Here is a 14,827-nt window from a genome sequence, read left to right as displayed (position 1 = left end):
AAATTAACTTTCAAATTCTTATATTTCTCTCCAAATTAGACAATATACAATAAACAATTATTTTCTCAAGAATATATTAATTCTAGCATATATAAGTTCCTAAATATGTAAATACGGTATATTATAAAATATTGATAGATGGATGACCACTAATAATTCATGTATCATGATGATCTAATTATTAATTTAATCATAATCCAGTTATTTAACAAGATATTTTCTATATGTAATTTCATAAAATTGTAAATCTATTGCAATAAATATTGGATTATATAATATGTATTTATTAAAACAAGAGAATACCTTCCACTAATGCAGATTTTATTCAATTATGTTCGTAATAAATAATCGTGCATTTGTCAAAAGTATTTATATAGCAATTATAATAATAATATCCAGTAATTTCCTTGTATGTATGAAGAAACAATATATTTAAATAAATCTTTTTGACAGAAATTGAGCTTGGAAGGGATTCAAAGATGACAAATCCGAAGAATCTAATTGAGTCAAATTTACTAAAAGAGCATTAAAAATAGCCAAAATAAGCATTTAAATAAGATTTAAAGAGGATTTATAATAGGTTTGAATAAACTTTAAATCCCCTGATAAAATACTTCTATCTCTGATAGCAGCATGGAGTAGCAGTTGGAGAAGACTGTAAACACAGGCTTGGACGCAAACTGCACTAAAGAGAAGACAGACTCTTTAACACGCCAGGACACTGCAGGAAGAAGGGAAAAATAACAACTCGACATTACAAACAACAGTCAACTCAATCCAAGATAACTGAGGGGATAATCCTCCAATCCCCCCCTAAAGCAGAGGAGGACGGAGTCTTGTGTCTACGAGATTAAACACTATTTTGCAATTATAAAACATGGCTACATTTACGTGCCTGAGCTGTCACGTGGCTTTCAGTGATGGTGATGGGCAGCGCGATCACTTCCGATCTGATTGGCATCGTTACAACTTGAAGAGGAAGGTGGCAGAGCTTCCTCCTGTGTCGAGAGAGACTTACAATGAACGTGTTGCCCAGAGTCAACCCCAGCAGGTTAGCAGGTGTTGTTGCACATGTTGCCCAGAATTAGCCCTAGCAGGTGTTGCACATGTTGCCCAGAATTAGCCCTAGCAGGTGTTGCACATGTTGCCCAGAATTAGCCCTAGCAGGTGTTGCACATGTTGCCCAGAATTAGCCTTAGCAGGTGTTGTTGCACAGGTTGCCCAGAATTAGCCTTAGCAGGTGTTGCACAGGTTGCCCAGAATTAGCCCTAGCAGGTGTTGTTGCACATGTTGCCCAGAATTAGCCCTAGCAGGTGTTGCACATGTTGCCCAGAATTAGCCCTAGCAGGTGTTGCGCATGTTGCTCAAAATTTGGCCTAGCAGGTGTTTGCACATGTTGCCCAAAATTAGGCCTAGCAGATGTTGCACATGTTGCCCAAAATTAGGCCTAGCAGGTGTTGCACATGTTGCCCAAAATTTGGCCTAGCAGGTGTTGCACATGTTGCCCAAAATTAGGCCTAGCAGGTGTTGCACATGTTGCCCAAAATTAGCCCTAGCAGGTGTTGCACATGTTGCCCAGAATTAGGTCTAGCAGGTGTTGTGTATGTTGCCCAAAATTAGGCCTAGCAGGTGTTGCACATGTTGCCCAAAATTAGGCCTAACAGATGTTGACGTGTTGCCCAAAATTAGGCCTAGCAGATGTTGCACATGTTGCCCAAAATTAGGCCTAGCAGATGTTGCCCAAAATTAGGCCTAGCAGTTGTTGCACATGTTGCCCAAAATTAGCCCTAGCAGGTGTTGTGTATGTTGCCCAAAATTAGGCCTAGCAGGTGTTGCACATGTTGCCCAAAATTAGGCCTAACAGGTGTTGCACATGTTGCCTAGAATTAGACCTAGCAGGTGTCACATATATTGCCCAGAATTAGGCCTAGCAGATGTTGCATATGTTGCCTAGAATTAGACCTAGCAGGTGTTGTGTATGTTTCCCAGAATTAGGCCTATCAGGTGTTGCACATGTTGCCTAGAAGCTTTATTTTAGTTAGGTTAGAGTAGAATAGGTTTGTGTAAAGAATACTAGTGACAAAGTGACATAGTTTTTGCCTATTTTGAACCCTACCCATGGCAGGTGTTCAAAATGTTAACCCTGTTAACATGTTAAATGTTAACCCTTTAACCCATGATAAATGTTAACTCAGGCCCATCATATACTCACCTAGTTGTGCATGCGGGGGTTGAGTTGTGGCTCTTTGGTCTCGCCTCTCAACTGTCGGTCAACTGGTGTACAGATTCCTGAGCCTACTGGGCTCTATCATATCTACATTTGAAACTGTGTATGGAGTCAGCCTCCACCACATCAATTCTTAATGCATTCCATCTGTTAACTACTCTGACACTAAAAATGTTCTTTCCGTTGTCCCTGTGGCTCATGTGGGTACTAAGTTTCCATCTGTGTCCGCTTGTTTGCGTACCACCCTGTGTGTACCACACCCGCATATGTGTGGGTATTGCATGTATTGCCAAGTTGCAACCACCACATCTACTACTTTCATAACCATCACCATTACAGCCAGCCTCTGAGCTCACACAACACCACCCTGGTGGCTCTCATAACAGTTCAGCAGATAAAAATGTGTGAAGAATCTATTGGGAAAACAGGTTGGTGGGGTGGAGCACATGCAATCAAATTGCATGAAATTAAAGATTTATTTTTTTGCTTTCAGACCACATCTATCGCTCTCAAGAAAATACCTTGCAGACCATGCAAGAAAACCTTTACCAATCAGAATGCCTATGACAATCACATGAAATCAAAGAAACACATGGAGGTCGTCATTTCACATGCTGAAGGTAACTGATCATATGCGGGAATATTGTCGTTAAAACTGTATATCATTTCTTCATATTTCTTTGGTAATTATGAATTGGTAAAATATATCTGAGTTGTGTAGCATCACTCATATTATTGGTGGCTTGGAATTTTGAAATTGGTGGCATTTCTCAGACATCATTACTTTTGATAAAAAAAAAAGTTTTTCAAAGATTTTTTTGATAAGTTAACCTTATTCAAATCCTAACTTACAGCCATATTCAAGTTACAATTTTGCCACAAAAACTTAATACAGCATACATGAGTTTCAGCAATAAATAGACATGGACAGCAGGACTTCATCTAAATCCATTGTTTTATTAAACGTATGGCTTGATAATATGCCCAACCACTTGAGCTGGACGGTACAGCATCAGTCTACCTTCATGCAGGTCGGCGTTCAATCCCTTCAGTTCCCTTCCTTTCGATAATATGGCAAGAGCAAATAACACTTACACCCACATATTTGAATTGGTAAAATTTGAATGTTTATTATCTGTCCTAGAGCAGAGCACACATTCGTCTGCTATATTGTATTGCTAACTACATCATTTCCTACTCAACAGGCCTTTCATTGGCAACCAAATTCAAAAGCACTACCTGGAATAAGGTTTACTCAAAAGGAACCTTCCTAAAGGTCTTACCTAGGAATCCAAGAAAGTAACTGGTTGACAATCAGCACTAGCATTACCAGAGAAGAACCCCCAAAAAGATAGCCGAGGCTGTTGAAAGAATCGAGATACATAAAGAATCTGGCAAGCCCACAAAACAAATGCACTAGGAAAATGACTTCCATAACAGGAACCAACTAATGCAAGCAAAACCAGTCACCTAAAACTTGGAAGCATAAGCACTCATGATACACTGGAAACAGGGATAGGTGCCCATACAATGCAACAGCTTGAACCACCAGACATGAGAACCATTGTATTGTATACAACAGATGTGACTCCTACACTAGCATGCATACATGTTGTGGGGTTTTTCTATTTTGCTTTCCCGACTGCAATGCGTACATCGCCAATGTACATGTGGCAGACGCTTCACGAAGCTGGGTGGAATCAGCAGAGAAAATATAAGAGCAGCCATACAGGGCCTGGAAGCAAGGTCGAGTTAGTCCTTGAGGGTCTCTTCTCAGACTAGCCTCGCCTGGTCCTGGTCCACGTTGATCGTTGGAATCTCCTCAATGCTTGAAACACTTTAAGGGACTCCTAGGGTCCTCATCACGTTTATAGTTTAGTGAATTCGGCAATTCTCTGTTGGAGACACCTGGAGCTGAAGGTTTGGGTAAATAGTTGGCAGTATTCAGAAGTGGTTCAACGGATTGAACGATCATGCTATTGGCCTAGTACAGTACAGTATTATATATTTACTGTGTGGTACACTTGGAATGAATTTTGAGAGTTATTCTATTCCCCAAGCCCAGCCTAGGTCCTTAAATAGTTTTATATCTACTGTGGTATGTTCTTCAGGGAAATTCATTGTTTTCTTCTTTCAGAAACAAATAACAAAAAGAATATGCATCACCATGCCAACCACAAGCAAGAGGAAGCTGATGAGGAAGATGATGAAGATATGGAGGTAAGACAACTGATAATGACGATGTATTGTATTTATATTTTGTCAACCTATCTGTTGACTATACAGGGTCCCTAAGATTCACTACATTATACCCTGGCAAGATGTATGGTCATCAAACTTTGCAACTTATACACTATATTCTTGCAGAATGCAGGTTCACCAATCTTTGTTATATCCTGATAGAATATATGTTCGAATATATAAGGGGGCCTTGTAGCCTGGTGGATAGCGCGCAGGACTCGTAATTCTGTGGCGCGGGTTCGATTCCTGCATGAGGCAGAAACAAATGGGCAAAGTTTCTTTCACCCTGAATGCCCCTGTTACCTAGCAGTAAATAGGTACCTGGGAGTTAGTCAGGTGTTACGGGCTGCTTCCTGGGGGTGGAGGCCTGGTCGAGGACCGGGCCGCGGGGACACTAAAGCCCCGAAATCATCTCAAGATAACCTCAAGATGTTCACCAAGCTTTGTAACATTATACACTATCTACGCAGAATACAGGTTCACCAAGCTTCACAACATTCTACACTATCCAGGCAGAATACAAGTTCACCAAGCTATGCAATATTATACACTATATTAAGGCAGAATACAGGTTCAAGCTTTGCAACATTCTACACTATCCACGCATAATACAGGTTCACCAAGCTTCACAACATTACTGAAAATGGTGTTTTCCATGGTGGAAAACACCACCATGGAAGCCGCTAACACTGTTCATTTATTTATCATCTATATAAATCGGAGATGGCATAGGTGGGCAAGGGTGGTGCTCAGAGCTACAACTGGATATGCTCGCTGTATCACTTGCATCCGACCTTTGTGTTAGGTCCTTATTGCCCCTAGCTTCACCAGTATCATGACCCTTATGTTCTTCAAACAATAAGGTTTGAATTTCACCAACAGCGCGCGATCTTTCAACAAGGAGTCGGACAGGTGTTTGGGAGCCAGAGATGCGTGCGCCACCCAGTACTAACTCAGGCAGTAGCCCTAGGGCATTCTGGAAATTTTTTCCAAGATGGCTGCCTCTCACTGGAGGTTCTAAGAGTCCATTTCGTACACAACCTACCACGCACACATTTTGAATGGGTACAAAAAAATCAAACCGTTTTCTCGGTTGGCACAGTCCAGTGGTTAATGTAATGAAACACCATTTTCTTGGTGAGAGCCGGAGGCTCCCTGGCAACCCTCCCTCCCTCCCTCTGGTCGGTGTTTTTTCGCGCATTTTCACATCCAACCTCAGAACTGGGGTGTAGATAACTGGTGCAGGGGTCTGGGGTTTCCCCTTCCCCTCCAGGAGAAGGGGGTGGGGGGCTGCGCAGACAGCAACATGGTGACGTCATGCTCGTTTGCTCATTTTCAATTTGGGAGTTCTGTCCACTAGTTCAGCTTTCAGTAGCAATATTTTAATGAGAATGGGGGGGGTGTTTGTTTTGGGGGCGCTTACCTTTCTGAACCCGGAGGCTTCCTGGAGCCTCTGGGTCTCACCCAGAAAATGGCGTTTCATTACATTTAACGCTGGGTTTTTTTTCCAGATTGAGGAGGTAGATAGCGATGAATGGGAAGGGGAGGCGATAGAGTTACTCGATTGTCTGTTTTGTTCCCATCACTCCAACACGCTGGAGGAAGAGTTGCATCATATGACGGAGAAGCATTCTTTCTTTGTTCCTGACCTGGAGTTTTGTGTTGATGTGGCAGGCCTCATCACTTACCTAGGTGAAAAGGTGAGTTTTTGATTGACGTAAAATTATAAATAATTTAGCAAGCATGTAGTATCCATTAATTTTAATATTTTTGCGCAATGTTAATGATTCACATTCAAATGCAAAATACATTATATTGAAGGGCTTTAAAATGTTAAATGGACAAGAACTTTGTATACAGGTATTATTTTATAATTGGAATAAATAATGTATATTATTTTATAGCTGAAATAAATGTCATATTTTATTTCATACAGCAGTACTTGCATAGAGTACAGTATATCTGAGGTATTTGTTCATGGCACAGATTGGGTGTGGGTTTGAGTGCCTCTCTTGCAAGTGGTCTGCTCGGCGCTGTCCGACACTCGACTCCATACGCAAACACATTATAGACAAAAGTCATTGTAAACTGGTGCTGGAAGGTGACAGTTTGGTAGAGTTTGCAGAATTTTATGACTATTCTTCATCTTACCCAGATGCGGGTTAGTACATGTGCTCTAATGCCTTTTGTCTCAAATTTTAATTTTAATTTCTTAACAAGTATTTGTTTTTGATTAGGCTGATTAGGGAGGTTTGCTGTTGCTAAATGTGCAGGATTTTCAGCTTAGTGCAAAATGCTGGAAATGTAAATGCACAACTTGTCACAAAAAAAAATAATAGTAAAGCAACTATTGGTCAAACGTACAAAAATGTCTTATGCACCTATAAAAAATTAGTGCTTTGAGCTATTAATTTTGTAGAGGACACTAGAATGAAGGTAACTACCAAACCTATACTTTTCTAGGCCTAGTATAACATTTGTGTACTAAATTAGGCCTAGGGGGAGCCGGTCAGCCGAGCGGACAGCACGCTGGACTTGTGATCCTGTGGTCCTGGGTTCGATCCCAGGCGCCAGCGAGAAACAATGGGCAGAGTTTCTTTCACCCTATGCCTCTGTTACCTAGCAGTAAAATAAGTACCTGGGTGTTAGTCAGCTGTCACGGGCTGCTTCCTGGGGGGTGGATGCCTGGTTGAGGACCAGGCCGTGGGGACACTAAAAAAAAAAAGCCCCAAAATCATCTCGAGATAACCCAAGACAGGCATGTCATTTGGAGTATTCCAGCAGTGCAAAATGTGAACTTTTGGATGTCCAACAATCATATTTTTGTACAATGAACCAATAGTTGCCATAAGTACTGTTCTGTCATTTATAGAGGATGGGCTGTAAATACATTGCTCAACCCTCAAAGTTAGTACTGGATAGTATTGAAATTAAACTATCTTTGTAACTTTTCAAATTTGAGATTAATTATGTTTTATTCATATTAGGTAAATAATTTTTGTGTTGAGTAAACTAAAGTATAAACAATGTTTGCTATATAATGTAGAAGCACTTCAACGTACAGTAAATAAATTTATAATTAAAATGTAATTAATGGTTTTTACTTGAAAAGGCTTTTCAATTACCAGCAGCCTTATATAAACACATTAGATATGTCATTTTTGAAATTCAGAAGTATTTTGCTAGAGCTGCAGTGTTGTGCCTACTATTAGACTAGCCTTAGTCTCTCCATATTCATTCCTTGTGACCAACCACTTGGGCTGGACGGTGGAACAACGGTCTTGCTTCATGCAGGTCAGCATCTAGTCCCCGACCATCCAAGTGGCTGGGCACCATTCCTTACCCCCATCCCATCCCAAATCCTTATTCTGATCCCTTCCAAGTGCTATATAGTTGTAATGGCTTGGTACTTTCTCCTGATAGTTCCCTTCACTTCATGCCTTGAGGTTGGCTTATCTATGTTCTGAGCACCAGTGTTCCTGTGGTTACCTAAGTGTAGTTACAGGATGAGAGCTACGCTCGTGGTGTCCCGTCTTCCCAGCACTCTTTGTCATATAACGCTTTGAAACTACTGACGGTCTTGGCCTCCACCACCTTCTCCCCTAACTTGTTCCAACCGTCTACCACTCTGTTTGCGAAAGTGAATTTTCTTATATTTCTTCGGCATCTGTGTTTAGCTAGTTTATATCTATGACCTCTTGTTCTTAAAGTTTCAGGTGGTCCAGTCTCTAAGCTGGCCAGACTGTTTTAAAGATGAGCTGTATGAACAGTCACCAATGTTTGCATTCCACAGGAGAGGGAGCCGGACCTGATGATGAAGTACAGCAAGCTGTGATCCCAGGAGATGGGTTTGAACTGGTGCTGCCCTCTGGAGCTACTGTGGGCCATAGGTCTCTCTGTAGATATTATCGGTGAGATACTCTTTACTGTGATGGGCAGCACATTCATTGATACCCTAAGTACAGTAATGTATGGAAATAGATGTAGAAACTAGGACATAACTTCCATACTTACTGTAATCACAACTAATTCATGCTCATATTTTGTTAATTTATTGCCTAGTACCACTAGAAAGCACTTTATTGTTGTTGACATAAGTAAGGACAAGAAACTTGTTACTAAATTAGCCAATTATTTTTCAATTTGTCACACCCCCCTTCACTGCCCCAATCTTGGACAGGTGTTTTGGATATTAAGAGATAACTTAGTATCCAGAATAGTTGTCTCTTCCATTTTGGTATTTTGTGTTTGGCATTCTGTTGCCAGCCTTGTTACCCTTGAATCCTTTTCTTGAACAGGTTTTTCCTACTTCCACCAGACTCTCGGCCACTTGTACACAGGATTCAAGATGGCTGCCTGCAAGAAGAAAAATAAAACAGAGCTAGATTTTGGTGGATTTAATGAGGAAAGCAGTGATATAAGCAGTCTCCACATCAAGTTGTCAAAATTGGACATTATTGTGAACTATCATGTAGAAATAATCAGTAAATTGAGAGAGCAAATTGACATAGTAAACGAGAGGGTCGTATAACAATAATGAGAGAGAGATTATAGCGAGAATGGATAAAGATAGATCATGACTGTTGATAGTCAGGGACTTCAACTTGAAATCCGTAGACTGGGAATCATATGAAGCTAGAACAGAAGATTTTTAGACCTGTAGATATGTAGACTTCACCCTGGAAACATTCTTGAATCAACATGTTAAACAAGCTACGAAGATGAGGGAAGGGGACGTTCCCTCCATGCTAGATTTGATATTTACCAGGAAGGAGGAAGATATTGGAACATATTGGAGGGGTGACAGGTAAGCTTTTAACATGGATGAAAAATTTCCTGACAGAAAAATGAGGGCCGTAATCAGAGGCAATGAATCGGATTGGAGGAATGTCATGAGTGGTTCAGGGTTCTGAACCACTCGTGACATGAACTGAACCACAGAGTTCAGTTCTTGCACCGGTAATGTTCATTGTCTACATAAACTATCTACCAGATGGAATACAGAATTATGTGAACATGTTTGCTGATGATGCTAAGATAATAGGGAAGATAAGAAACTTAGATGATTGTCATGCCCCTTCAAGAAGACCTGGACAAAATAAGTATATGGAGCACCACTTGGCAAATGTAATTTAATGTGAATAAATGCCATGTTATGGAATGTGGAATTGGAGAACATAGTCTCCACACACCCTATAAATTATGTGAGAAATCTTGAAAGAATTCTGATAAAGCAAGAGATCTATGGGTGGTTCTTGATATAAAACTATCACCTGAGGACCACATAAAGAAAATCGTGCAAGGAGCTATGCTACTCTTTCTAACTTCAGAATTGCTTTTATATACATGGATGGCAAAATACTAAAGAAAAGGTTCACGACTTTTGTTAGGCCAAAGCTAGAATATGCAAGGGTTGTATGGTGCAAATATCTTAGGAAGCATATCAACAAACTGGAAAATGCAATAACATGCAACTAGATGGCTCCCAGAACTGAAGGCCAAGAGCTACAGGGAGAGGTTACAGGCATTAAATATGCCAAAACTAGAAGAAGAAGAAAAGAGGTGATATGATCACTACATACAAAATAGTAACAGGAATCGATAAAATTGTTAGGGAAGCATTCCCAATACCTGTAGCTTCAAGAACAAGAGGTCATAGATTTAAACTAGTTAAATAAAGCTGCCGAAGACATATATGAAAATTCACCTTCGCAAACGTAGTGGTAAATGGTTGGAACAAGTTAAGTGAGAAGGTGGTGGAGGCTGAAACTGTAATTTCAAAGCGTTATACAGTGTATCAGAGTACTGTACTGGGAAAATGGGGCAACACAAGCTTAACAACAATCTTTAGTCCTGTAACTAAACTTAGCTAATTACATACAGAGATCACTCATTCTAACAGTGGCTTCAAATCTTGCTTTGTGTATATTGGATTTATTCAAAGTAAATATCAGCACAAGTGTGGCTAGTTGATTGTTATTCCTCATTTTTATAGGTTTCTCTAAGTTTGACTTCTGCTAACGGAAGTCAGATGTCATTGACTTCCCAGTACAAAAAAAAAAGTACCAAGGTATTGGTTTAAATTTGACCGGCAAAAAATGGAGGGAATCTACTGATACTTGAGTATACTACATCACACAGCCTGGCATCCTCATAAATATTAAACTACTACACCATTAACTATCATTAGTGCACTACTTTTATTGCACTTACTAACATTTCACCAATTATATTCATGCTCAACATTTCCTAGAGACCTTTGTTCACTGTATTCAATGTTTTCTCCTAGTCCATAAATTCAGAATACCCCATAATCTTTTTCATGTGCTTTCTCCTCTAGCTGTTTCAATTCATACACAGTGCAATGCACACTTTCCAGAACAGATTTGCTGATCCACTTCTCTGGACAAATGTTCAAAGGTTTAGCGAAGTGGGGGATGTGCGAATTTGCTTTGGAAGCAGGGCGAGAGTGCATGTACCTGTGGGGAAGATGTCCATCGTCTGATAAATCAAAATTACAATTTTACTAAGTGAAATTAGCTCATAGAGCATGGGAAATATTAAGGTATTAATGGTGGTGCTCTCAATATGGCTGATCAGTTTTTAATGTTTTCCATAAATGAACAGATTAAAAGAAAGAGTTGGGACTTGGGAAACCATTGAGCATATACAGTATATATCAAATTCTGTGGTTTGTTTCTATTTTGAGTTGCCACTGTTATTGGTCACTTAGGTATGGGCTCATCTTCCTTTGAAAATGAGGTTGGTTACACGTTTCACTTAATTATTTCTATATGTGCATCATTAATGCCTGCAGCTCCCTAAAATTTCAACTTCTGCGCTGACATGCTCATCTCTTCCGTGTACAGTTTTACAAATATTTAATACTATTAATAACATTACCTTTTCTACCAATTTCTTTCTTGCACTTCCTATATAGTGTACTAGTATGTATATATATACTGTATATTGGATAACCAGCTCTTAAAAAACTCTGGTTATATTATCTTGAATGGATTTTTTGCCATATCCACAACCACAGCCAAATTTTAGAGAATAATTTGTTCATAAGTGCTTAATATTTCTTCAGGCAAAAGATAGATCCAAATCGGCAGGCGGTTGTTGTCAAGAAGAAGTCTGGTGCAGCTTTCCACAGTGTCATGTCCAAATATCGGGCGCTGGGCTGGAATGGTGCTACAAGAGCAGATATTGTGAGGTAAGTTTAATGTGTGTGTGTGAGTAGTGTCAGTAAATATCTTTCCATATCTAGATATGGCTGTATTGTCATGATTCATGTGTAAAGGTAATTATCAGGAGAAAGTGCTAAGCCAGAATAACTATAAAGTACTGTACTTGGAAGGAATATGAGGACTAGAATCTGGGTTACAAACTATATGAAGAATTTTATGCTCATGTTAAAAATGGAGCTAAATCTGCCTTATAAATAAACTTTTGGAGTGTGGCTATCATAAAAGATGCCATTCTTCCTGTATGGCAAAAAAAAAAAATGCTCATGGTGTCACAATTTTGCTGACTTCATATAGGGGAAAGGGCTGTCATGTACGTGTTAGCTAGTCGATATGCTCGCTATTTTACTTAGTTTACACAATTGAATGACTCGCTTTATTTGCACATGATTGACAAAAACGTATTGAGTACTGAATACAGCCTACATTGTAATATATGTACACCTAATTGGTGTATATAAATCTGTTCCTGGCACAGCTCAAAGGAAGTGTCTTGCAACCCACTCCTTCACTTACCTATCAGTGAGTGACTACTGGGGAGTAAGATCTAGCTCTTTATGCCTTGCCTCCTGGCTGTTTATACGTGATGCGCTAATTGCCTCTCAACATCAACTTTTTCAGCATATTTATTTTTTAAGGTTGTGCATAGAATTGTCTTCAACTGCCTCTCTTTTTTTTTTCTCTCTCCATGCTTTTCACTTGCTGACTACACACAGGGAACAAGAACATCCTAATACTCTATCTCTTTGACTCAATTGCATGTCCAGCTTCCACTGATGTCCCCTTGTTCTACTTCTTTTTAATTTAAATAGGCTTCCTCTATTCACTTTGTATTTTTTTTCAAGATTTTGTACATAGTTGTCATATTGCTTCTGTTGTGTCGTGAATGCTGTACAGATATAGATTCAAATTAGCAGAAAACACCTAATTGTGATTTCACAATAAATGCAAGCCACTAATACATGATATTCTCATTGATAGTAAAGAAATAAAAATGATAGCAGAATTTTCTCATGGGTCTGAGTATTATAACAATTATAACCTTTTTTACATCATTTGCATAAAATTTTGGTGATAACTAAAATCAACGTATGATAACTGCATTTCCCTGGGGATCAACATATGACGACACCTAGACTTTAAGGGTTAATGTATACAATATTACTGTGTTCTTAAAATAATATACTCTTCTCATATTTAGATCAACTTAGATATGAGGACTGTCATTATATACAGTATTGAAACTTATTACTCTCGTACCAGCTATGCCAGGTGTTGTGAAGCATCTGTGCTGGCTAGGGTTCGAGTCTCCTGGTGGAGATTGTTGTCTAAAGTTGTTTAACTTCAAACTTGCGAATTTAAGCAAGTTAGTGTGTGTGTGTGTGTGTGTGTGTGTGTGTGTGTGTGTGTGTGTGTACGTGTACTCTTATTTATACATGGTATATTTTATACAAAGTTTTCTGTATGCTATACATGCCGAATATATTTGTACTGACTCGTCGGTGCTTTATTTGTAATTGTGGGATTTGAGCCATGTAATATTGTAATTGTTTTCTTACTCTCCTGTACTAAACTTTTGACTTGCAGGAAATCACGAGACCTGCAGTTCATGGTGAAGATGCAGAACAAGCACAACATGAAGCTTGCAGTCAAGGGCAACAAGCTGTTTAAGCCAAGACCCCAGAATCCAATTTAAGTCACAGCCAATTTTTTTTTATGTATTATATATTGTGGACTCTTTTGTTTCTTTGTGTAATTCATAAGGATCATGAAGGAATTAAATTTTTTGTCTGTGATATCATGGTTTCTAACAAACATAATGCGCTGAATATTGTATAATTTTCCTACAGGCCCATTTACATAGTCTTTACAGAATACGTAGATGATGTATACAACACATTGTTTATATACTATATTCATTGTCAGTTAACTTTCTATTGTCTTTTCCAAAGTTATGGTTAGAGCCCCTGTTAGAAAAGAACTTGAAATCCAAGGATGTAAATTGTTATGCTCAACTATTTGTCAACCTTGGTTAATCGTGGAACTAGATTTGCATACTGTAACTTAGTTGCCACCAATTTTAAGATGCAGTTTTTGTTTAAGAACATACGTGTACCCCTTTTGTGCTATATATAGCTGGAACATGCATTAAAGTGTCCCAAAATAATAGATTTATTGGTAAATATTTATAAACTTTTTGATGGTAGTAGATGTGTTGATTACTAATTGTTCTGGGGAGCCATCCACCCTAAACCCTAAAGGAAGTTAATTGCCACAGCAATGTTTCTGTAAACTAATATTTTCATGGCAAACCCCAAGAGGAGTAAGTATATACAGTACCGGTATTAGAGAATAAATAGAGGCTGCTGTTGACATAGTACAGAATAAGGAAAAGTAGGCATGGAAATGATATCAAATTTTAGAGACTATAACTGTGTGAATTGTCAAGGGAAAAAAGTTTATTATATTGTATCATTTTCTCCACAGAGGACATGGGAAAATAAGTGATGTGTACTTGGAAGAGTTTTATTTCCCTGTAGGAAAACTATAATTATTTGTTATAAAATGCTGAATAAATACTGTATTTTTCTTTAATATTTTTATTTAATTTCAGCCTCAAAGTGTGTATTTATTGCTCAAGATCAATGCTATTATTGAAATACTTGATCTGGACCAGAGTTTAGTAGCAGTGTGCACATTCTATTATGTGGAAAAATATTGTAGTAAAATAATTAGATGATTCTAAGTACTATGTATATATTTATAACTATCAAAATACAAATGGAAAAAATTCTGCAAGTATAATTGAGGGACCTTTGATAAGCCAACAACTTCCTGTCTCCTCCATGGCTACTATAGATGGCAGATCTCTGGAAAATTCAGCTGTAGCAATGGGAAGAAGGGGTTGCTAACATTTTTCATATATTGAAGTACAAGAAAATTGTAATTCATTGTCTTGAAAAACTTTCAACTTAATGAGTTTGATCTTATGCATATTCAGTATTTTCAACAATGCTCTAAAAGTTAATGTGGAACTTAAACTGGGATCAAGATACAGTATACAATACCCTGAAAAGTTATTTTAAGTGATAGTAGATTTTAGCTTTATAGG

The 14,827-nt window shown here is 38.6% G+C and overlaps 1 protein-coding gene across 1 annotated transcript; it reads left to right on the top strand.

Moving 5' to 3' along the window:
• The first annotated feature begins 620 nt into the window (after positions 1-620).
• Positions 621-14,305, top strand: LOC123775163 (cytoplasmic 60S subunit biogenesis factor ZNF622). Its single transcript, XM_045770102.2, has 8 exons — positions 621-1,051; positions 2,721-2,847; positions 4,365-4,447; positions 5,980-6,168; positions 6,455-6,629; positions 8,262-8,379; positions 11,559-11,684; positions 13,303-14,305. Exons 1-8 carry the CDS (start codon positions 878-880, stop codon positions 13,409-13,411), a joined length of 1,101 nt encoding a protein of 366 aa, XP_045626058.1. The 5' UTR covers positions 621-877; the 3' UTR covers positions 13,412-14,305.
• The last annotated feature ends 522 nt before the right edge of the window (positions 14,306-14,827 follow it).

The sequence above is a fragment of the Procambarus clarkii genome, chromosome 92 (genome assembly GCF_040958095.1).
Source record: "Procambarus clarkii isolate CNS0578487 chromosome 92, FALCON_Pclarkii_2.0, whole genome shotgun sequence".
In the NCBI taxonomy this organism is placed as follows: domain Eukaryota; kingdom Metazoa; phylum Arthropoda; class Malacostraca; order Decapoda; family Cambaridae; genus Procambarus; species Procambarus clarkii.
The sequence above is the reverse complement of the archived record's forward strand: the minus strand, read 5'-3'. Positions and strand labels throughout refer to the sequence as shown.